Source organism: Penicillium angulare (genome assembly GCF_028827245.1).
Source record: "Penicillium angulare strain IBT 27051 chromosome Unknown utg000002l_segment0_segment0, whole genome shotgun sequence".
NCBI classification, from domain to species: domain Eukaryota; kingdom Fungi; phylum Ascomycota; class Eurotiomycetes; order Eurotiales; family Aspergillaceae; genus Penicillium; species Penicillium angulare.
Window position 1 is genome coordinate 2,068,953 of NW_026623161.1, and position 25,913 is coordinate 2,094,865.

Consider the following 25,913-nt stretch of genomic DNA (forward strand, 5'->3'; position numbering starts at 1 on the left):
CGCTCCTAGTTCTAGTGTACTGTAGGATCTGTGAATAAACGATCTACCTTCTCAGGCAAGTTGACGGGCCACAAGGAGATAGCTCCCAAGGCATGGATGTATACAAACACCCGTCGACGAGCCGGGCTTTGCGCCCAAGGCATTCCCCAGCTCGGGCCAGTACATCGAACAACTACACTGGTACGATCGCCTATTGGATGTGCTACTAGGCGACGACGAAATGCAGCTGCGCAACCGCATGGCTATGACCTGTTCGTCCTGCCGACTGGTCAACGGCCAAGCACCACCGGGCACCAAGAAACCAGAGGAACTCGGTCGCTGGCGTTATGGAGCTGCGGAGCATAGAATGGTGTTGAAAGCGAGACCACTCAGATGCTATCAAGCTTGCGTCATGGGTCCGTCGCAGAGGGATCTTGGGAACGGGGCCCAGTGTTGAAGCGGAACCACAACAGCAGGAGGTTGAGAATGCTGGAGATTTGACTCCGCCGACCGAGGAAGAGCAGAGCATTGACTCGGAGAGTTCGGTTAGGGTGGAGGTGACAGAGAAACAGGAAGAGCCCTAGGCGAAGCCTGTGCGCCGGTCCACACGTGGCAAGGCGAAGCAGTAAATAGCTTTTGTACATATAATTCCGGTTGACCTTGCGAATTGGAAGTTCTTTCGTGTCGCTGGCTCACTATTGCTGTATCATTAGATATGTCTCAAATTGAATGCTCCCTGGAACCAAGAACGTTCTGCAATATCCATGGATATCGTAGTATGTGGGCTGATAGGATGATAATTATAGTATTTTGTAAGCCCCCTAATTATATACAGGAAAAGAAATTCTATCTGGCGGTGATATACATATTAAACCCTGTCATGGGGTAGATGAGCTTCTTCCGGGGTATGTTCGAGATGCATTGATGCAGTACCCGAAGATGAACCAGCTTCATAGCTCAACCTCACCTCCGTCGTCTTCATAATTCCACCTTCCTCGCCAAGATTCTCCTCGCTATCTTTTCCTTCCAAAACGCTCACCAAGTTCTGAGCCATATTTCGTACCTGTGGTTTGGAGTAGGCGTAGGAATGTAACTCCGTAGATCGACCATGTTGGTTTGTATTGGTTTGGCCAAGGGTAGATTTGGCGGAGGTCAAGAGACGGTGGAAGACGATCATGAGGAGAGGTCGGATAGGAGGGATGCAGCCGACGATGAAGACGACCCATTTCTCGGTTTCGTTGAGGATGATGAGTTGGGCCATGTAATCTGAGAGTTGTTAGTGTCCGTGGACATACATATCGACAATTTTTGGGTTGACACCTACAGGTTACGTCTTCTGTTTCTGCGATCACTCGTAGAGTTGTGGTTTTCACGATCGCACAGACGCATGCTGCAACTCCTAGACCCATCAAGACGCAAAGACCAATTTTCACTCTGCGATTGAGTCGCACATTCCAGAAGAACATGACTGGGTATAGGGCGAGGACCATATCGCACACTGCGGAATAACCTAGACAAGGATCTGATCAGTGCTGCTCAAAATCATGCTGAGTAGGTAGGTATATACTCACTGCCTTGGAAATATGCAACCTGTTGATTCCGGGTTCTCCCATCACAGTTTCCTGGCAGTTCTCCGTTCCATAGCTTCGCGCTAGGGTCGCATTGTGTCCAGATGAGGGCAATGGTGATAAAATTGACGACCAGATTGCTAAGACCAACACCCCATAAGAAGATGACTTTCTTCCGACTTTCAAGACCGTGAATCTGTTGTAGAAATGCGACGATGGCCAGTTTTCCGGTCGCCGTGGCGATGATCCCTAGGGTCTGGTTGATCCAATTGTATTTGATCGCGTAGGTGATTTCAGTATCCGTGAGATCGGCTTTATGAGCGCCGAGTCCGGAATTGACACCAAGAGCCAGGAATACCGATCCGATCAAGCCAATGATCTGCACTGTGAGTTAGTTTATGCGTGCGAGATAGAACGTGGAGGGGAATGACATACAAATGTGACGAGACTGAGGTATAGATCGCTCCGGATGTGACGAGTAATCCGCCAAGTCGTATAGACACGGGCTATTAAGAGAAAGAGCGCAACGCTGCCTTCAATGATTGTCAAAATCACCAGGCCTTTGCCATTACTAGCCAAAGCCGCCTCTGCGCCTGAATGAGCCATACTCCCTTCCAGAAAAGAGTGAAATGCCAAAGCAGATTGTCCATAGGAAAGGAGGATGGAGAGAAAGAAAAGCACCTTTGGGCTCTCGACTTAAATAATAGGAGAGTTTCTCCACGCGTCTCCAACGGAGTCTCGTTGAACTCTCCACGAACCCTGGATGGGGAATTCTCCGCGAATGATGGAACGGGAGAAACTGGGGTCACCGAAGTCCACCGCGTTGGGTTTAAGGTTGAACTTCTGGGCTTGCATCTCTGCCTCGTGTGTGGCTTGTACCTGCAGGGAGGCAAATCTTCGAATTTGTGAACTACCGAGAAGATGAGACTTGTGACCGTGCGCGGACCACATCTCGCTCGTCCTGAGATCGATTTCCAGTCCTAGCTTGGTGGTTGACTGGTTGACTAAATTGGGGGGGTTGTGCTTGACTGGTCCCTGTGGGGGAAATGATCTTCGAGCCAGAGATGAACATCCGTGGAACGATCGTGTTCGGTTCTGTGTCTCTTGCTGTTCTGTGTTGCATTCAGCGATGCCCCGAATTCTTGTCCAATCGGTCGCATGGAGACGTGACTGGGGTTTCTGTCCAATCATAGGCTGATCCTCTTCTCCACTTTGTCTGCTCCCCGCATTTCGCTACAAGCCCGGTGAAGGCGCCTCCATATTCTTTCGTTAAATGGCTTATCTCCAGACGCCATAACGATGCGAATATGGCAGATTATGTATACGAGGGCTAATTGCTTAGTTGCGCGCTATCCCCTTTCCCCGCGCCAATGCCCTTATTTGAAATAAATGTACGGGGGCACTTGGCCTCCCCGCATTGCATTTGGAGAAGGCCCATATCTGGATCTTTGGTGGAAATTGTGGACTCAACACTCTCTGTTTCGCTTTCCATTCTGGAAACATTTTGATTTCCATGAACAAGGCTGATGTGGCTCATCAATTAGACTTTGCATTTGATCCAACCAACTGATTACCCCCCCCCCCCCCCCCCTGATCACAAATAACAGTGAGTGAACTTGGCTGGGGGACCCTGACCCAAGATCCTATCGCACATGAACACAGCGCGCACGTTCTGATAAATGAATCTTCTCTCTATGATTTTCAGGTACCGACTTGCCGTCGGCTAATGGCTACACTGATTGCCAGTCCCCGAGTTAGCCGAGTTGTCTTCATCTTGTGAGGCTGATGCAATGGGTTCGCCCCTGAGCCATTCGGGGGTTGATACCTGCATCATCGGCCTTGTCATATTGGACTAGTATATTGTAAACTTAGTGTTTGTATATTTGCCGCCGGTATATGAAACCTTCTATGCACTGACGAAGTTTTTGAATTCCTGAATGATGCACTTTATAGCAGAGACTAACATATACGACCACAGGGTGTGGAGAACAGGGCTTCCCGTCCGCTCAGCCGTACTGCGCAAGTCTTGGCTTCTTCAGTTCCTATAGGAGATGAAAACTGGTCCCTAGCACCACGCAGAGGTGCTTGCACATTGCTAGAGGGGCTTGGTTTCGCAGCTGTCTCCTGTGGATCCTCTTGGTGATATAGTTTTCCTTGTGGAGAACTTATTAACACAGTGGTCTTCTGCGGAGAACTTGGTAATACAGCGGTCTCCTGCAGAGAACTTGTTGATATAGTGGCCTCCTACAGGTCTTAATTATTATTACAATATCCCCCTGCGGAGTTCATTTAGTAACGTAATACCCCCTTTCGAGGATCTTTGGTGACGTAGGTCCTAGGCTGTAGGGTGTATTTGTTCTCAACAGCACCCTCCTTCGAGGATCTTTAGTAATATAGATCCTAGGCTATAGAGAACTTATTAATATAGTAGTCTCCTACAAAGAACATATTAATATAGCAGTCTCCTGCGGGTCTTAATTATTATTATAGTGTTCTCTTGTAGAGTTTACTTAGTAATGTAATATCCCCCTACGAAATACTATTCTTATATTACTAGGCTTAAGTTGATAATAGCTATTATTACAGAAACCTTTGGCCTAAAGGTCTAAGATAGTATATTGTAACTATAATATATAAAGAAAGAGAAATATATTAGGGGAGGAGTTTGCTTTTATAGACTTCAGCTATATTTTCTTATAGATACTAGTAGTATAAGTTTCTTACTAAAAATAGTTTTAGTAGTCAATATATCTCCCAGTCCTATAACATAAGCTAGAAGATACTGTAGAGTAGATTACTAATTATATTATAATAGATAGCACTAGAACTATATATTCTATCTAGATATATAGTATTCCTAACTTATAGAGAGTATTAATTAAATCATAAAACGTCACAGGATTCCTGAATCCCCTTAGGTACAACTTAGGTACGATTTATAGCTACTCTGTAGATAAATCTATCTTAATATACCTACTTATATATAATAGTCTTAAGCCCTAATAATATAAAAATATATAAATAATAGTTACAATTCTTATTCTTTAAGGATTAATCTATATATTAACTATTCTATTTGATCTCTACTATCTAATATTCTTATTTAGTCATAGGTCTTTAGCTTAATAACTAAGTAACTATTATAATTTTAATTTTTCTCTTTTAACTATTGAGATCTTAGGGTGCGAACGGGCATATATTACTAAGTTAGGGGAAATAATAGTTAATATATATATACTAGTTAAATAAACATAGTAAATAGATAGGGCCTAATTATATATAATCAGCTGACTGTAATAGATAGCAATAGATATAGATATAGATGTTACTATATATAAACAAACGTAACAGATCGTAATATATAAAATATATAGGGAGAATTAGGTAAAAATATCTTAAATTCTATTAAGAATATTTATTAAAAAATATATAAAAATATATAAAAATATATTTAATATATTAAGAAGTTAAAGTATTTAGATATTATCCTTATAAAGAATTTCAGGCCTTTTCTATATCTTATAAACTATTTATAAAATTAAGTATAAACTTTATTATTGTCACGGTGTGGATCCTCATACGAGAGGATCCCTGTTCCTATTATCACGTGACCCCTAAGACTATCAGAACTTCCTATTCCTGTTTGATGTAGCTCTTTAAGCTACGTCTTGGTTAACCTTCTATCCTATAGCCTATCTATAATATAACTACTTCTAATCCCTTACTTACTATATAAGCCAGTCTACTAGCTCCTAATATATAACTATCTACTATATCCTAATACTATATAGCTTCTACCCCTATATTAGGAGTTAGACTACCTATTAACTATAGACTAGCTACTAGAGCCTATAGAGGCTCTCCTACTATTGTTTCTATCTAAAAACCTTAAAACCTATACTAAATACTATAATATAAACCCTAAAGCCTAGTTTATATACTATAAATAAATATATAAGTATCCTAAGAAGATTAGAAAACTAATCTATCTATACTATTAATAATACTATACTATTTAATAAGAGATCATCTACCTAATCTAGGAAATCGCCTAGATTAAAGAAGAACTTATATAAATTTATAATAAACTATCTAGGAAAAATAATATTTTTAAGTACTAAGAAAGAAAACTAGTATAAGCTTAAGAAAACCTCCTAGAATATATCTATAAACTAGAATCTATCTACTAAGAGTATAATTAAGCCTTAATAACTATTACTCTTACTATAAATACTTCTTATATAAGTCTAGTTCCTAAAGTATTTACTAAAAGATTATTAACTCTAGTATTAGGAATATCTTTACTATCTGATTCCTATACTACCTACTTCTCTATCCTTTCTAAATATCTCCTAGACCCTTATATATTTAATAAAGATTATAAGAACCTCTACTAATTTATATTCTAGATTTAAGAAAAGTTAATTATAAACCTTAATTAATTTCTAATCCTAATAAGCTAAATATTATATATAATAAGTTAGCTTAAAGGAATCTTATATATCTAGATCTTACTATATATCTAGAATAGAAGTTATATTCTATCTAACTATAGAGAAATCCTAAGTATTCTCGAAAATACTTTTAGTAATCCTAATTATATAAGTAATACTTAAGATAAACTCTTCTAATTCCGATAGACTAATAAGGAATTTAATTAGTTCTTTACTAAATTCTAATATCTTATATTTAAAGAAGAAATATCTAAGAAAACCCTACTTATACTACTAGAATAAGCTATTAACTAAGAACTTTATAGAATATTTCTCTATAATAAGCTCCTAACTTATAAATACTACTAGTTTATAGCTTTCCTCTAAAAGCTTAAAAACTAATATATATACTATAATAGAGTAATCTAACCTCCTACTATATAACTAGTACTAATATAAATATAAGTTTATAACTTATTCCCTACTTAGAATAATTATCTAGACTTTTATATAGTAAAGAATAGTTCTCCTACCTTAATATCTATATCTATTTCTAATCCTATAGATCTAACTTTAAACTATCTAATTTATTAAGATTATGGTAAATACTTCTACTATAAAGCTAAAGACTATTTTATATAAGACTATCTATATCCTAATTAATATCTTATATAAATATACTCTACTTATATAGAAAGATCTACTTCCCTAGAATATTAGTATACTATCTTACTAGAATAATACTTCTAATCCTTATTATCTAGCTGCTCCTTATATAATAAACTACTAAAAGAAGTAAGCCTAGTCTAAACTATAACTAGACTAATATAATCTATATAATCTATCTATCTACTACTATTACTTAAAGAACTACTATTAATAAAGAAATCTAATACTCTAATCTAATTATATTACTAATTACCCTAAACTAAAATAAGAAAGAAATCCTGATATATATAATGATTAATAGTAATACTGAAGAAGAGTATTTTATTAATATTAACTAGGCTAAAAAATATAGTCTTATATAAGAATCCTTAAAGAATCTAATCTAACTAGAAGGCTTTAATAGCTAAGAATCTAAAAGTAGGTAGATAATCTACTTTATATAAATAAAGATAACTACTAATAAGTACTAAAAAAAAACTAAGTTCTTAGTTATTTAACTTATATACTACCTAATTATCCTTAGACTATCTTAACTTAAGATCTATAATCTAAAAGTCTAGTTTACTACTTATATAGTTAAGTTTAATAGTATATATTACTAGAAGAACTATAATATTGCTATATAAAGCCTAAAGATCTATACTATATATAAAATTCCTCTAAAAGCCTATCTTTACAATTAACTAGACTAATCTATCTACCTAAGGTCCTAAGATATTAAAGCTATAAGCTTAAATACCTATATAGTATATACTAAAAGCTAAAAGAGCTATTAACTCTTTACTATAATAATTAAAGATATTAAAACTACTCTAAATAAGAAACCTAAAGAAGAGAACCCTACTAATTATCTACTTACTGAATTTCGAGACTATACTAATATATTCTCTCTAAAAGAAGCTAATAAACTATCCCTATACTACTTATATAACTATAATATATAACTAGTAGAAGATAAGATACTACTATTTAGACCTTTCTATACTATATCTTATATAGAGCTTACTATCCTAAAGGACTAGATTATAGAGAACCTAAAGAAAGGGTTTATTTATCTAAGTTTATCTTTTACTACCTTATCTATACTATTTATTTATAAACCTAGTAGTAGTCTATAATTCTATATAGACTACTATATCCTAAATATAATTATAGTTAAAGACCATTATTTACTATCCCTAATAAAAGAGACTCTAAATAACCTAAAAAGAATAAAATTCTTTATAAAAGTTAATATTATATTAGTATTTAATAATCTCTATATAAAGATTAGGTAGGAATATCTTATAGTATTTTATATAAGACTTAGACTCTTTAAATCTCTTATAATACTATTTAGACTTATTAGAGCTTTTATAATCTTCTAAAGGTTTATTAATAACTCTCTCTATAACTACCTAAACCTATTCTATACTATATACCTAGATAATATCCTAATCTATAGTTATATAAAAGCTAAGTATATTAAATATATATAAAAAGTCCTATAATAACTCTATAAAGCTAATCTATTTATAAAACTATCTAAATATAAATTCTATATATATAAAATAAAATTCTTAGGAATTATTATTAGATAAGATAGCCTTTATATAGATCTAAAAAAGATTTATATAATTATTAAGTAGAAAACCCTAACCTACCTTACTAATATATAAGCCTTCCTAGGATTTATAAACTTCTACTAATAGTTTATCTAAGATTTTTCGAAACTAACTATATAACTAGTCTATCTAACTAAGAAAAGTATTATCTTTATCTAGAATCTTACCTACTAGAAAGTATTTAAAATATTAAAGTCTACTTTTATATCTACTCCTATCCTAACCCCTTTTAATTAGATAAAGAATATAATACTTAAAACTAATATTTTTAACTATATCTCTACTAAAGTAATCTTATAGTATAATAACTAGAATATTCTTTACCCTATTATATTTTTCTCTAAGAAGTACTCTATAATAAAGTATAATTATAAAATCTATAATAAAGAACTACTTATAATTATATAATATTTTAAAGAATAATATCTAGAATTAGAGAGAACAAACTTCCTAATCTCTATAATTACTAACTACTAAAACCTAAAGTATTTTATAATAATAAAGCTTTTAAACTAATAATAAGCCTAATAATCTAAGTTTCTATCCTAGTTTAATTTTAAGATTATCTACTACCTTAGATAATAAGGTATTAAGCCTAATACCCTAACCAGAAGATTAGAAGATCTTCCTAAAAAAGAAGATAAATAACTCCGATACTAAAGCTATATAATCCTAAAAAGAAAGAACTTAGATAACTAGATTTAAGATAATCTAAATATTAATACTATAATTATATAATAATCTAAATTAACTTTACTAGAGTATAATATTAAATCTAAACTAACTCTACTAGAGTATAAACTAATCTCTAAGAGACCCTAAAAGTCTTTAAGATTTATTAATAATATTATATATAAACTACCTATTGCTCTAAAGGAAGTCTTTAATAAGATATATAAAAGAGATAGAGAGCTTTAATTAATCCTAGAAGCCCTAGACCTAAATTAACCCTAATACCTAAAGATTATACTTACTAAATATATATAAAGTAGAAATTACCTCTTATTTAGAGACTAACTCTATATCTCTAATAATAAAAACCTAAAAAATAAGCTTATATAACTTTACTATAAAACCCCTACTACTAGATACCCTAGATATTTAAAAATATATAAACTAATCTTCTAAGAGTACTACTAGCCTAGAATCTACTAGTATATTACTTACTAGACCTAAAACTATTATATCTATTAAAGGATTACCCTATCCTAAGAAGTCTAATAAGAAGTTCTCTATTCCTTATCTATACTTATATAACCCTAGTAAGATATCTTAATAGACTTTATTATATATCTATTAGAAAGTAATAGATTTAATACTATCCTAGTAGTAGTAGACTAACTTATAAAGATAAGATATTTTATATTCTACTATAAAACCTATAATATTAGGGAAGTCTTCTGATTATATACCTAATATATCTAGAAGTTATATAGCTTATCTTATATAATTATATCTAATTATAGACCCTAATTTATATTAAAACTCTAGAGATACTTAATCTAATATTTATAAATTATAAACCTACTATTAACTATATACTACCCTAAGACTAATAATTAAACTAAATAAATAAATATAATCTTAGAATAATATCTATAAGTATATATTTTATATCTATAAGATAACTAATTAGAATAGTTTCTACTAGTTAAATTTATTTTAAACTCTAGTAAATCTAAGACTACTAAAGTTTCCCTATTCTTTACTAACTTTAGATTCTATCTAACCCTAGGATTTAAGTCTATATAACTAGATCCTTATCTATTTATTACTATCCTAGATACTAAGAAGATTACTATATAAATAAAAGATATTACTAAGTTTATATAGAATAAGATAATATCTATCTAAGTCTATTATAAAGAATCTATAAACTAATACTATTAGTCTATTTAGAATTACTAAGTTAAACAACTAGTTTAGCTTAGTATCTAAAATATTAAGACTCTTTACCTATAGAAGAAACTTAATTAGAAGAACCTTAGTCTATTTAAGATTCTTAAGACTATAGGTTTATATACCTACTATCTAGAACTTCCGCCTAGAATAAAGATCTACTCTATTTTTAATATAAACTTACTTTATTCTATCTCAAATAATCCTCTCCTAATATAAAGATAATCTTCTCTATTTCTAATTGAAGTAAAGGTCTTAAAGAATAGGTTATTAAAGATATTCTAGACTCTAGATAAAAACAATAAGATTATATAAAATCTTACTTAAAGTATACTATAAAATAGTTAGATTACAATAACCCTACAAAAGAGCCTATTAAATATTTAGAGAATATTAGAGAGATTATAAATAACTTCTACTAAAGATACTTATTAAAACCTAGTCTAACCTAAGTACTATCTTAGTCTTATAAAACTTAGCTCTAAAGAGAAGGGTAATATTATAGTATAGATCCTTATATAAGAGGATCCCTATTCCTATTATTATATAACCCCTAAGACTATTAGAACTTCCTATTCCTATTTGATATAGCTCTTTAAGCTACGTCTTGGTCAACCTTCTATCCTATAGCCTATTTATAATATAACTACTTCTGATCCCCTACTTACTGTATAAGCCAGCCTACTAACTCCTAATATATAACTACCTGCCACACCCTGACAATTATAAGACTTCTAATTATAATCTTTAAAAAAAATATAATATAATTCTAATAATTATTTATTAACTTATAAAACTCTTTTAATTCTTTTCTATATTAATAATAATATCTATAAAAGATCTTACTTAACTCTTTTTTAATTAAATTAAATTTAAATATAGAAACTTAAAGAGAATTATCTTTAATTAAAAACTTATTTTTATAAATAGATTCTAATTATAACTTTATTATTATTCTAAAAATGAACTATAGTTCTTTATTATATTATATTCCTAAACTAATAGATAAATAAAAAGACTTAATTAGATTTTAGAAGATTATCTTAGATATTTTATTAACAAAAAATAATTAAACTAGATTTAACTTCTTAAAATAGTATAATTTATATATAATAATACTATTAATATATTAATCAATAAGATTCTTTTTTATATATTACCTAGGTATAACCCTAACTTCTAAATCTAAACTTTTAATAAAATATTTAAGAAGAAGATTCTTAATACTATTTAGACACCTTGTAGATGTGCAGCACCTTATAAGTTATCTATATATACAAAATCTGGAAGGACAGGAAAAGTTTGTGAAGTGAACATCAGTTATAAAAGAGCAGACAACATTCTATAACCAAGTCTTTGATGAATCCCATTTCCCTCCTTGACAGAATGGTTAGCACACAATCTACGTCGCGTGATTAGCTCGCCCATTAGCAATTGGATGCAATAGGGTACAAAGCCTGTCCAGCACGTCTCTCATGATTTCGGCCCGATGCGCTCCCCCAGTCACGGTGACGTTGAGTGACTCGCCTGATGGTTTGGCTATGATTTCAACTTCCCCCGTATCATAGCCTTCCGGAAGCTCCAAGAAGTCGAGCCGGCTTTGGCTTCCGTTCAAACTTATGGTAGGTCGATCGTTGACGGCCTGATAGTGAACAGTGAAGGCAAATTGCGTCATGCGTGGGTCTGTCTCGGCTTTGCCGAGGCCTGTTGTCTGATATGGCAGACTTCTCGCGTACTGTTCATGCACAACTTGTTGGGCAAACTTGAGGGATATATCATCCTCTTGGAAGTTGACTCTCACAGGCACAAAATTGACACACGGGCCTAAGACTTCCTGTAAAGCTTCTTCGAGGACAGCGCGACCAGTAATGAGTCGGCCGAAAACAACGTCCGACGTCGCAGTCACTCCCGCAATCACACACGCACATGCGGCTGTGAATGCCGTGGCGAGTGTCATATCGCTGTGTGGAATAGAAAAGCATATATCCCTGGTACAAGATACCTTGGGAATAGCTTCGCCCTGTGTAAAAGTTGACGATCCTTGGGGTGCAGGGATCGGTGTCATCGGCGCATCTTGTAAGACTGACTGCCAGAAATGATCTGAGCTTTCGATGTGCATCATGCTTTGGTCGATGAAGTTCATGAATTGAGGAGGGTCGGTTCGCATTTCTCCTCGGAGGGCAGAAGAAAGGTAGCTTAGGAGATATTGCAGACTCATGCCGTCATACTGAGCGTGTGAAAGTCGTAAGGCCAATCTTCTCTCGCCTGCTGACGTGGCGATGATGAGGAATTTTGTGAAGCAAGTGCCAAGTATCGCATGCTCTTTGAAGTCCTCCAAGCACACGTTTCTAGTGATGTCCTCGATATCTCCATCGTGCTCCTCGATACTGTAGCTGTGCTGTTGCTCTCGCGGCACCTTTTGCAGATATCGATCTTGATCCCGGAAGAAGACAGTGCGAAGTATATCGAATTGATTCCACAAGACTTTGCACATGTTGACAATTTGCGGTGTCGGTATGTGAGAAGGAAGAGTCAATAAACAATAATTCCACCACTGTTTATCTTCCCGTAATGCACCTTCGATACACCTCGTCTGGAAAGCAGTGGTCGGCCTCCCGAGCATGGCTTTTGCATGGTCATCTCTAGAGTTGGCTTCCTCACCACGGATATCAAGTGCTGCGTTTCCATTGCACCCGGAGATTACCTTTCCGGCTACAGACGTTTCCACGAGTGTTGCCAGGTCACAGAGTCGTGGATGCGTGAAGACATCCTGAATTTTCAATGGTAGGTCAATATTGTTTGCTTCTCGAACCAGACGCATTGCGATGATGGAATCTCCACCAAGCTGGAAGAAACTGTCCTCTGATCCAATTGAGTCTGGAGCAACGTGGAGAATAGAGGCCCAGACTTCTTGCAATTGCCGTTCTAGCGGAGTGGAAGGCTTCTTTCGATTATGTTGCCCGGCGCTCAACGCGACCAATTGCTCAAGTGTCATGCTTTGACCGTATCTTCGCAGATCTGTCCGGTTGCGTTTGCCTGTGACTGTGGCCGGCATGACTGGCATTGGAATATAAGCGTTCGGTATCATATACAGAGGAAGATCTTGTCGAAGTCTCGACTCAATTCCCATTGTTATACGCTGCACGGTGGCAATGAGATCTGACTCGGAAAGTGTAGCTGCGTCTGAAGGACAGATGAAGGCAAGAAGAATGGGATTCTCGTTTCCGCTTGGACACACAACGTCGACCACAGCTTCTATATCGCCGTATGCGGAGAGATGCTTCTGAAGATGACTCTCGATGTCTCTGAGTTCGACCCGCTGACCGCGAATCTTGAGTTGAGTATCTCTGCGGCCAACAAATCTCAGACTGCCATCCCAATCATAACGGACCAGGTCTCCGGTCTTATAGACCCGCCCGGTGCGACCTTCATGTCCGTTCTTGCGCTGGAGCAGCCACGGAGGGCGTTCAATGAATGCACTGGCGGTTTTGGCGGGATCTGAAAGGTATCCAGAACCGACAATCGGCCCTTCGATCACGAGCTCGCCAACAGCACCGATCGCACACAGATCTTGGTTGTCATCTGCACGTACGATCCATGTGTTGCTACCGACCGCTTTACCGATCCGAGGCTCACCATTATCCGTAATTTTAAGCTCTTGGATTGTGCTCACAGGTGTGCATTCAGCGGGGCCGTAAGTATTCAGCATGATTCGTCGATCGGCCCATCTTTTTACATCGGCTTGCGAGACAGGTTCGCCAATCAGACTCATTGTTCGAAGTCCAGGAACGGCCTCAGGGTTAATAGTCCGAGCCACCGTTGGTGTCAAGTGAGCATAATTGGCCCCGAGATCTTGTATCGATTGGGCGATATTTCCTCTCCGATCAGATTCGCTAGGGATGCACAAACACGCTCCAGCTGTAAGCGTCTGGATAAAATTGGACCAGGCGACATCGAATGCATACGAAACAAAGTCGTAAACCCGGGAAGTGGGAACGATCCCCAGGGAAGGCTGTTGATGTTGAATCGCGCTGCTGAAGTTTTGATGTGTGATAAGTGCTCCTTTGGGGAGACCCGTGCTGCCGGAGGTGAATACGACGTACAACAGATCAGAAGGTTGGACGATGGGTAATAATGTGGAAGGCAAGTTCGGAAGCTGAGATAATTGATCCGCATCGACAACCAACACTTTTGTTTCGGCAATTCGGCTAGCTAGCTCTTTGTTCCCAGTTGACGATACTATGACTAGAGGTTGAACCTGCTGAGTGATAGCCAGTAGTCGCTGTTCAGGAATGGTTGTATCCAGTACCACGGATGCAGCTCCCGCTTTCATGACTGCAAGTTGTGCGACTGGAGTCCAAACTGACTTTTCAAAGCAGAGGGGAACAATTGAACCTTGGCCTACGCCTAAGCTGCATAGTCGATGGGCGAGGCGAGTTGATAGGTCATCAAGTTCAACGTACGTGAGACTGCCGTTCCAAGCGTTTATAGCCAATGTTGTCGGATCACTACATTTGACGATCTTCCAAATCAAGTCATGCACACACGTAGCTGCTGTCTCGGGCACGCTTGCATTCCACTGCCAAATTTCTTGTCGATCAGATGGACCTGTAGTACAAATGTCACCTAGTTTGACCGCGGGCTTCGACTTGCATAGCGAGCGGATGATGTGCTCAAATTGCCGTTGAATACGCTGCAACTGCGGTTCCTTAATGACGTGGGTGTCTGCGACGAGACTCAGAGTTAAATCATCTTCACCCAGGTCACAGGAAAGTTGCAGTGCATAACTGCTGAACGCAGCGTTGATGTCGTCGGAGTTTGCCACCTTCTCGTCACCTAGAGAATACTGGAAGAGCTCTCTATCTCGTTTCGCATCTTCTGCCAAACTCCTTGGTTGGATCAGCAATAGTGTTTGGAATTGACAGGCTCGCTCGGTATAGTTGTTGATGCGACGAAGTTTTTGCAGACCAATTTGCTCGAATTCCATTGACTCCACGGCTTGCTTTTGGACTCTGCGGAGTAAGTCTCCAATTGTCTCTTGCTTCTTGAGGACTACGCGGACTGGAATTGTTGCAATCGTAGGGCCAACCATTTGCTCGATACCCTGGACGACTTGACGACCCATGACCGTGATTCCGAACAATGCCTCGTTCACCCCAGTGTACTCAGCAGTCAGTATCGACCATGCTGCCCGAACTATCGTTGATGGGGTAATGTCGCCCCTGGGCCAACTGATATTGGAGATCACACTTGTGATGCTCTTGTCCGCCAGTGGCTCGTAGGATGCATTGGGTAGTGACGGGAATGAAGCTGCTTCAACGCCTGACAGTAGCTCCTTCCAAAATGATTCACATCGTGTCATGTCGAGATCAGCAAGATGTTTTGCAAAGAATTGAAACGGTGGTGAGTGTCCAAGTGGCTCCCCTCGGTATACCTTTTCCAATCGATTGATCACAAGAGACCGAGACCAGCCATCATAGAGAGCATGATGCACTCTCCAGATGAAGAACCGGCGCTTGGTTCCTTTTTCGATGACTATACCTTGCGAATTCAAGGGTAGACCAAGTCCCATTTCCACCTCAGGATGGTCAACAATATCGCTGTTGGTCCATTCTTCAGCAATTTTAGTAATCACCTGGACGAGACCCTGGCCGGGTAAATCGATGATGCGAGTTCTCAGGATGGGTGTAGCGTGAAGCACTTCAGTCCATGCCTGACGGAAGTGATTCAAGTCAACGGAGGTCTGCAGCTCGAGGGTGTAACAAGCAGTAAAGGCGCCAGCACGTTTTGCTGTTATTGCTATTAGGCCTTCTTGCATCGGTGTACACGGGAAGATGTCTTCGATATGTTCGGGTTCCACCTTGCAGAGTCGGGCTGCATGAGCTTGAACACTCTCCTCGTAGATACCGCGTGATAATAAAGAAAATGGTAAGATTTCGGAGCTGGCAACCACCACTTCGCTTGCCATTGCAGCCAGATCCTCCAACCTCGGGTTTTTAAAGATGTCGGAAACTGTGACGGACAGACCATGCTCTCGCGCTATACTAGCCAGACTCATTGCGCTGACAGAATCCCCTCCAACTCGGAAGAAGCTGTCATCAGATCCAATGCTTTGAGCGTTGATATCGAGCACTTGTGACCATAACTGCTGAAAACGGATCTGTGTTTTGTCGACTGGTTGCCGCTTGACATCTCGCTCGGGACTAAGTGCTGAAAGCTGCTCAAGAGTATAGAGCTCACCTATCCTACGCAAGGAATTCCTGTCGATCTTCCCGGTTGCCGTAGTTGGAATTTGAGCCACTGGAACGTAGAAATTCGGCACCATGTATGCGGGTAGTGAGCTCGTAAGCTGTTGCAACAGCCCAGGAACGACCTGGTTTGCCACAGAGCGTAGATCATTTTCCGAGAGATTGTCTGTAGATTCAACGTGAATGAAAGCAACTAGTGTTGGATTCTTGCTTTCTGCCGGTATCAGCACGTCTGCGAAGCCAGAAATTGTATGTTGTTGTGGTGTGGTTGATTGTGAATTCGTGGCAAGGCCCTTGCGCATATGACTCTCGATTTCGTTAAGCTCGACTCGCTGCCCACGAATTTTGACCTGCGAGTCCTTCCGGCCAACGAAAAGAATGTTTCCGTCCGACGTGTAGCGGACAAGATCGCCAGTCTTATAAAGTCGGGCATTCTGTTTCAGCCACGGTGGGTTGGAAACAAAGGCTTTGGAGGTACTGAGTGCGTCCGAATGATATCCTTTACTCACGATCGGTCCATCAATTACAAGTTCGCCAACTGCTCCGATAGGTGCAAGGTCCTGTGAAGAGTGTTGTGGTCGCAAAATCCAAAAATTTGCACCCATGCCCTTGCCAATCACCAATGGCCCTTCATCTAGGCTTACGATTTCGGCACAGCTACTCAACGGTGTACATTCAGTGGGTCCGTACATGTTCAGAACTTTGACTCCGAATCGCGTCCATTGATCTTTGTCAGATTTGAGCATTGGCTCTCCGACCAGTCCCACGCATTCCAGGCTCGGCACCTGAGATGGATCCAGCATTCGTGCCACCGTGGGTGTAAGATGAACATAGTTTGCCTGCAAAGTACGAATCGACTCTGCGAGTCGGTTCCGACGGTCTGCCTCACTTGGAACACACAGGCAGGCACCAGCTGCTAGCGTGAACAGAAGTTCCAACCAGATGCCATCCCAACCATTGGAAACGAATTCGTAAACCCGGGAGGTTTCTGTGATGCCAAGCCGTTGCGGCTGATACTTAATTGCGCTGCTGAACTGACGGTGGGATACTACCACTCCCTTTGGCCGACCGGTACTGCCTGACGTGAACGCAATGTACAAATCATCATCAGGTGTTATGGCTGGGTGTCGATAATTCTCCGGGGGGCTTGGCAATTCCGCCAGACTGCTGTCATCCAACAAGACTACCTTCTCAGTAGTGAGGCTGCTTGCAAGCTCCCCACAGCCCGACGAAGACACGAGGAGTTTGGGATGGACTGTCTCAATGATGGACCGTAATCTATTTGCGGGAAGACTTGAATCCAAAGTGACACCGGTACCACCAGCCTTGACAACAGCAAGCATGGTTATCGACATCCATTTTGACTTTTCAAAGAGTATAGGAACAGCGGCTCCTCGTTTAACACCGAAAGTAACCAAATTATAAGCTAATTTAGTGGATAGCGTTTCCAATTCGGCGTATGTGAAGTCCCCATCCCAGGCACAAATGGCCTTTGCGGATGAGTTCCAATGTGACTGCGGTTCAAGAAGCTCCAGAACGCACTGATGCACTGGTGGCCAGGGCTTCGAATTCCAGCTTCCAATCTCAGCGCGATCATGAGCGCTGATAGTCTCAAGATCCGCGACTTTAGATCCGCCCCGCTCTAGCGAGCATATCTGTCGAAGAATATGTTCGAACTGGAAAGCCATTCGACGCAGTTGAGTCTGATCAATAATTGTAGAGTCGGTAATAAACTCTGCTGTTACACCATCATCCATGATATTGCAGACAACTTGAAGGGCATAAGTGTTGAAGGCTGTGTTGTCATTGTCTTTGTTGAGAGCCTCCTCGGCGTGTATGGAATGCTCAAACAATTGGAGCGACGGGTCATTTGAAGATGGTCCAGGTTGAACAACCAAAAGAGTTTGGAATTGACAAGCTTGTTCAGCGTCTTTGCTTATTCTTCGAAGGCGCTTTAGACCAATCTGTTCGAACGGCATAATGTCAATCCCTTGTTTCTGAATGCTGCGAAGGAGCTCATCGATGCTCTGCTCCATATTGAGCTTTGTGCGGATTGGAACAGTCGTAATCGTTGGCCCTGTTATACGGTCAATCGACTCAACAGGGGCTTGTCGACCAATAACCGTAGCACCAAAGACCACCTCGCTAGCGGCGCTATATTCTCCGATGAGAATAGTCAAGGTTGCACGCAAGATTGTTGAAGCTGTGATGTTGCTTTCCCTGGGCCAATTTATGCCAGTAACATTGTGTGGGAGATTTGTATCCGCACGCAGCTGATGTGTGGGCCATGTCACTGCCGGCCATGATGGTGCTTCCAAGCCTTGGAGCATGCCTTCCCAAAAGGCAATTGTGGTAACTTCATCGGATTTCTGTAAATATGAAATGAAGTTTTGGAAAGGCGGAGAGGGTACAAGAACATGTCCATTGTAGGCTTGAGCAAGGTCTTCCATCAAAAGCGGTATCGACCAGCCGTCGTAAAGGGCGTGGTGAATGGTCCAGAAAAAATACTTGCGACCTGACTCTTCGTCTTCCACGAGATCGTTATGGATGAGTGGATTACCGAGACCAATGTGCCTGACTCCTTTGGTCTTTTCAGCCTCATCTGAGGTCTTGAAATGGCTCCAACAAATGGAATTTTTGAGAGTAACTTGCACGAGGCCATGGCCAGAAAGCTCAATGATCCTTGTCCTTAAGATTGAATGACTGTCGTAAACAGACTCCCAAGCACTCTTGAAACGAGAAAGTTCGGTGTCCGAACGCAACTCTAAAGTGAAACATGCAGTATAGTCACCGGCACGTTTTGCAGTTTGTGCTAGTAAAGCTTCTTGTAGCGACGTGCAAGGGAACACATCTTGTATTTGCGAGGCCGGAACGTCGCATAAGATAGCTGCACGCTTGGATAACTCTATGACATCTTCATTGGTGGTGAGTAGCGAGAATGGTTCGATCTTGGAGCTGGAGCCTTCTTGGGCCATTGTATTGACCGACGTAGCCAAGTCACACAACACTGGCCTTGAGAATATATCGGCCACTGAAAACGACAGCCCCTGTTTCTTTGCAGAAGTGACAAGTCGCATCGCAGAGATTGAATCTCCACCGACTTGTAGAAAGCTGTCATTGGCACCAATTCGGATTGGGTCAATTTTCAATACAGCGGCCCAAAGTTTCTGGAGTTGTCGCTCGATCTTTGTAGTTGGCGGCTGTCGCTCGTGGTCTGAGGCGCTGTGTGAATTTAGTTCCTCAAAGGTCATAGAGGAACCCAAGTCGCGCAGTTTCCGTCGATCTAACTTCCCTGTCGGTGTTTTGGGAATTTCCTCTAGAGGGATGAATGCACTCGGTATCATGTACCCGGGCACTTTTGTTCTTAGAGCAGCAGTCCACGCAGTCATGGCGTCCTTTATCTTGACAGCATCTCCAACAGTACGAGAGAAGCTTGCCAAAGTCACAAAAGCGGCGAGTAGTTTCTTGTCCTCTTTCGCAGGAGATATTATCTCACACGCGAGCTGAACATCACTGTGTGCACCAATGACATCGTACAGATTTTGTTCGACGTCTACGAGCTCAAAGCGCTGCCCGTTGAGCTTGACTTGAGCATCTTTCCGTGCTACAAAATCCAGCGTTCCATCCTCTTTGTACCTCAAGAGATCGCCAGTTTTGTACAAGCGGTGATGCGAGCGTTCCGGTTCGGGATCTCTTCGTAAAAGCCAACTTGGAGGATCAATGAAGACAGTGTCGGATAATTTCTTGTTGCCAAAATAGCCTTCCCCAACTAAAGGGCCTTCGATCAGAGCCTCGCCTATCGCGCCCACAGATGAGAGTTTGTTGTGATCCCGAGGATCAACCAGCCATATGTTGACGCCTGCGCCACGCCCAAGACTGGGGGCGATGGTGGAGTTTGGATCGCAAGATGCTATCGCAATTGGTGGAACACATTCTGCAGGCCCATAAACGCTGATAATGTGGTCGACTCGGCCCTTCCACCTCGACACATCTGCAGCGGTTACTGGCTCTCCACCCATGACTAGATGCTTTAAACCTGGGACATGTTCCGGATCGATCAGCCGAGCGGATGAAGGAGTAATGGCCAGCGAATTAGATCGGAGACTCTCGAAGGAACCAGCCAAGTCGTTCATACGATCATCCTCAGAGGGCACACATAAACAACCTCCAGCCGCGAAGGTACGGAGTACGTCATGCCAAAAGACATCAAAACTGTGAGAGACAAAGTTGTAAGTCCTCGCACTAGCTGAATAGCGTAGACCTGCCTGGTGCTGGATAGCGCTGCTGAAACCTCTGTGTGTCATCACTGCCCCCTTTGGAGTCCCTGTACTGCCAGAGGTGAAAACGATATAGATCGGGTCTGACGAGCTGACTGTGGGTAGGGTACTGAGCTTCAGCGATGGTGAGATCTGCTCTGCAAGAGATGCATCGACAGTCAGGACGGGTGCGGAGGTAAGCCTACCGGCAAGCTCCTTCTGTCTTGCTGAGGCTAAGATAAGATGAGGGGATAGCTGAGAAACGATGGATTGCAACCGCTGTTCTGGAAAAGTACAATCCAAAGTAACAGAGGCTCCGCCGGCCTTCATCACACCCAACATAGCCACAGGCGTCCACTTTGACTTTTCAAAAGCCAGGGGTACAAATTTTCCTCCCTGGCCACCAAGACCTCGATCAACTAATTGGTAAGCCAGTCTCGTAGAAAGGCACTCAAGCTCTGTATACGTGAATTGGCCATCCCAAGCACAGACAGCAGCGGCTTCGGGCTGTTCAAGGACAACATGAGAGATTAACTCATGCATGCATCTTGAATCGGTCTCAGGGATCTTTTCGTTCCATCGCCAGACGTATTCTAAGTCCTGGGGACTTAAAAAGTCGAGGTCCGCAAGCCGCCTTTCGTGATTCTCTGGGACGCATAACTGACGAATTGCTTGCTCAAACGTATAGCAAAACTTCTGAGCTTTGTTGGATGATATGATTTCGGAGTCGTATGACACATGACAGAGCAGCTCATCATCAGCCAGTGTACATTCTATCATCAGTGCGTAAGTACGGAGCGTTTCAGCTTCGCTGAATGGTTTCTTGGAAGTTCCGTCCTTGCCGGCTGGTTCAAACAGTGCTTCTTCAACGTTTGCTTGTGTCTTTGGTTGTACGACAAGCAATGTTTGGAACTGGCATGCTTGCTCAGCGCTAGCTCCAAGCAGTCGTATCCGGTGTAGGCCGAACTGTTCAACAGCTGTCAACTGAATTGCTTGATCCTGGACTCGTTGCAGGAATCGGATTATGGTTTCTTTTTCTTGTGAAGTGACGCGGACTGGAACTGTCGCTATCGTTGGCCCAACAACTTCTTCGATCCCAGGCATATTCATCTGACGTCCCGAAGAAATGGATCCAAATAATGCCTCACAGAGACCCGTGTACTGCATTATTGCAATAGATAGGGCCGCGCGTATTGTTGTTGAAGCTGTAATCCCCGTGCGTGGCCATTTTACCCCTGAAATGTTATGGGTTATCACGCTGTTACTGTCGGATTGGGAGTTTGTCGAGGAAATTGACGGAAAAGGCGGTGCATCCAGCCCATGTAAATACTCTTTCCACGTCTGCTCTGCAGAGTCGTGCACCATGTCAATCCTGACTCGCTTGACAAAGTTTTGGAACGGGATGATTGCGGGCAGCGATTGACCTCGATAAAGCTGCTGTACTCTTTGAATCATCAAATTAATGGACCAGCCATCGTATAAGGAATGGTGTATTGTCCAAATGAAGAAATTCCGCTGGATTTTATTATCTCTGATCAATTCATATCGCACGAGTGGCGTTCCCAGGCCGACACCAATGGCCTGCTTCGCTCTGAGATGTTCATCCAGATCAGACTCTCTGGTCTCCCAAACAACTTCTTCATCAATCACCACTTGCACGAGACCGTGATCTCCTAGATCCGCAATACGTGTCCGTAAAATTGGGGTGGCCACTACCATTTGAGACCACGCGTTGCGAAATCGTCCGATGTCGATTGAATTCCTCAAACGCAGCACAAATCGTGCAACGTAGTCTCCCTCCATGCGAGTACTCAGCGCCATGAGTCCCTCTTGCAAAGGTGTACACGGGAAGCAATCTAGGATTAGATCGTGTGAAATGCCACACGTAGCAACGGCATGGCTACGTATGTCTGCGGAGCTTATTCCTGGCCCAAACATTGAGAAAGGGAGAGTAGTGCCCGGGAGGTCTGATGCTGATGTCGCAATCTCAGTGGCTAGAGTTGCAAGGCCAGCAATAGTAGGCTTTTGGAAGATATCCGAACCTGTGATTGATAGGCCCTCACGTCGCGCAGCACTGACTAGCCGTATAGCAGAGATAGAGTCGCCACCAAGCCTGAAAAAATTGTCGTCTAGGTTCAGCCTCTCAGAGCTTTTCTGCAAGGTGTATGCCCAAGCTGCTTGCAGACGAAGCTCAGTCGTCGTTGTAGGCGCTCTCCGTCCAGCTTCTTCGAACTTGTTGCCAAGCGAGGTAAGTTCTTCCAAGGTCATAAAAGACCCAATTGCATTTAACTTCTTTCGGTCTGTTTTACCAGTAGCACCCATTGGCATACTTGGTAGAGCCACATAAGCTGCAGGAATCATATAAGATGGAACGCGCTCTTGCAGTGTTTCTGTGGCCCGGGATACACGAGCATCAAGTTTATCGTGGACAGTGTTGACATCAGTCACGGAAGTGCTGATGAAGGCTGTCAAAACTTTGTTTTCACCACCTTTGGGCAAAATGAGCGCAACAATGACACTTATCTCGCCCTCTTGGACATTTAATGCATTCCGCACATGATGTTCAATATCAGCAAGCTCTACGCGCTGCCCCCGCACCTTCACCTGTGCATCCTTTCTCTTGACGTATTTCAATGAACCGTTTGGATTATACCGCACCAGATCACCAGTCTTGTAGAGGCGCCCAGTTCTGCCGGAATGACCAGGCCCACCACTCAGCAGCCATGCAGGATTCTCAATGAAGGCAGCTGCCGTCTTCTCACAGTCGCCAAAGTAGCCAGCACCAACGAGTGGTCCTTCAAGCCACAATTCACCCAATGAGCCAATGACTGCCAGCTTGTCGGGATTCTCAGGCTGCGTTACCCAGGGATTCAGCCCTCTTCCCCAACCAATTTCATTTGACAGCTTGGATGGTTCTGAGACGTAATCGTAGATGTGACTCTTGGGTGTACACTCGGCAGGCCCATATGTATTTATAGCCCCCTGTAAATGACCCCAGCGGATAGCATCCTGAGCAAGAACTGGCTCGCCACAAAATACAAGGTGTCTAAGTGAAGGCACCTCACTGGGTTCAATCAAACGTGAGATAGATGAAGTAAAATCGGCATATGTCACGCCGTAGCGACGTATTGATGCTGCAATATCTCCACGACGCTCCTCTTCGCTCGGCACACAGAGACAGGCTCCCACAATCAGTGTAGATAGTACGTTGAACCACGAAATGTCGAACGCATATGACGCATAGTCAAAGACCCTGTCTTCGGGTTTCACGCGGAGAGGTCCGCGTTGGTGGAGAATGGCAGAACTGAAATTAGAATGTCTGATCATAGCGCCTTTTGGAGTACCGGTACTTCCAGACGTGAATACTATGTAGACCAGGTCCGATGGGTCGACCGTAGGCAAACGAGTGTTCAATCGTATACCCTTGGCCTGTAAAAAGTATGTCTCGAGGATAATCACGTTCGTACGGTCGCCTGCCAGCCGTTCCGCTATCGATTTGTTTGCGATCGAGGATAGAAGAACCTTTCCTGAGACTTGACAAGCAATTCGCTGTAAGTGGGCTTCTGGCTGAGTGGTGTCCATAGTAACACAAACTCCGCCTGCTTTCATTACTCCTTGGATTGAAACAGATGTCCACATGGATTTTTCGAAGCATAATGGCACAATCGTACCTCGCTCAACACCCTGACTGACTAGGTAGTGAGCCAAGTCAGTAGACATCTGGGCAAGTTCTCCATATGTAAGCTTGCCATCCCAAGCACAGATAGCAGGAGCATCAGGCTGACTACGAGCTGTTCGTGATATTAATTCATGTACACAGTCGTCGGCCCTCTGAGGGACTGTCTCATTCCAGGTCCAAATGCGCTCCAAATCGTTCGGTCCTGTCCAGTCAATATCTGATAGCTTGACAGCAGCATTAATTGGATCGCAAAGTTGTCGGAGGACATGCTCGAGCTGACGTTGGAGAGAGCTCGCTTCATCGCGGCTGATTATGCGGGAGTCGAATGTGAGCATGCAATCCAGACCACAGGCTAGCAATCTGATTTGGACCTTCAAAGCGAAAGTTGTGAATAGTGGCGCATTTTGGGCATTGTCAGTGGCAGAGAAATCCTCTAGAGAGCTTGGGTCGAATGGTCCATCTGTTGGATTCAAGTACTCTTCTTGTAGATTAACTTCGACAAGAGTCTGAAATCCGCAAGCCCTCTCCGCATCGGTGCTGATCTTTCGAATTCTTTGTAGTCCGTAATGTTCCACGGTGGCTAGCTCTGCTGCTGACTGTTGTAGTCTGCATACAAACTCCGTGACAGTGATTTCCTTGGCAATATCTACTCTCAATGGTATAGTGGCCATAGTAGGACCAGTCGTGCTCTCAATACCAACGAAGTTGGCTTGCCGCCCAAAAGTAGTCACTCCAAAGACTGCTTCATCTGTAACAGCGTGCTGGCCCATGAGAACAGCCCATGCCGCCCAGACCATCGGCATTGTCTGGGTGCCAGCTTCACGCGACCATGGGAGGTCTTTGAAAAGGCAAGATACCGTTTGATCCGCTTTTGGGCGATATTTGATGCTCGGAAGTTGGGGGTACATTGGTGCTTCGTTGCCACTCAGGTGCTTTTTCCATATCTGTTCTGCGGAACAGACTTCCATCTCTCTGATATGCTTCACAAAATTCTGGAATGGAGCTGAAGCAGCTGGATCTTTTCCCAAATAAACATCGTTCACCCTTTTCAAAAGCAGTGGCACCGAACAGAAATCGTAAAGCGCATGGTGCATTGTCCAGACGAAAAAGCGCTGCTTGCGTTTGTGATCATCTACAAGCGCGAACCTAGCTAGAGGAGACCCTGTGCTTGTAGTTCGCTGTTTGTCATGGCGCAGATATTCATCGAGGTCATTCGCTGTCGCCCACATGAATGGCTCGTCTATTATGGCCTGTACCAGGCCCTCGTCGGCAAGATCAACTATCCGGGTTCTTAAGATCGGCGTCGACGCATAAACATGGCTCAAAGTGGTTCGGAGGGCGAGGTCACTGACTTCTGGGCGCAAAAGTAACTTGTATCGTGCGACATAGTAGCCTGGCAGATGCGCGCTCAAAGCTAGGAGACCCTCCTGAAGAGGTGTGCATGGAAAGGCGTCTTCGATCTGCGAGGACTGTACACCACAGGAAACTGCTATCTTTTGGGATATGTCGGCAACGCTGAGTTTGTTGCGGTTGTCAAGTAAGGAAAATCTATCAGCACAATATTGCATACCCGACTCG

The 25,913-nt window shown here is 41.8% G+C and overlaps 3 protein-coding genes across 3 annotated transcripts; 1 reads left to right on the forward strand and 2 right to left on the reverse strand.

Annotated features, from left to right (window-relative positions):
- Positions 1 to 220: 220 nt before the first annotated feature.
- Positions 221 to 563, forward strand: N7478_002250 (uncharacterized protein; the record flags this gene model as incomplete). Its single annotated transcript, XM_056918464.1, is given in 2 exon segments — positions 221 to 349; positions 360 to 563. 2 exon segments carry the CDS (start codon positions 221 to 223, stop codon positions 561 to 563), a joined length of 333 nt encoding a protein of 110 aa, XP_056784075.1.
- A 284-nt stretch (positions 564 to 847) lies between these two features.
- N7478_002251 (uncharacterized protein) lies at positions 848 to 2,498 on the reverse strand (the record flags this gene model as incomplete). Its single annotated transcript, XM_056918465.1, has 4 exons — positions 848 to 1,245; positions 1,304 to 1,489; positions 1,551 to 1,931; positions 2,306 to 2,498. 4 exons carry the CDS (start codon positions 2,496 to 2,498, stop codon positions 848 to 850), a joined length of 1,158 nt encoding a protein of 385 aa, XP_056784076.1.
- Positions 2,499 to 11,554: 9,056 nt separating this feature from the next.
- Positions 11,555 to 25,903, reverse strand: N7478_002252 (nonribosomal peptide synthase; the record flags this gene model as incomplete). Its single annotated transcript, XM_056918466.1, has 1 exon — positions 11,555 to 25,903. One exon carries the CDS (start codon positions 25,901 to 25,903, stop codon positions 11,555 to 11,557), a length of 14,349 nt encoding a protein of 4,782 aa, XP_056784077.1.
- Positions 25,904 to 25,913: the final 10 nt, after the last annotated feature.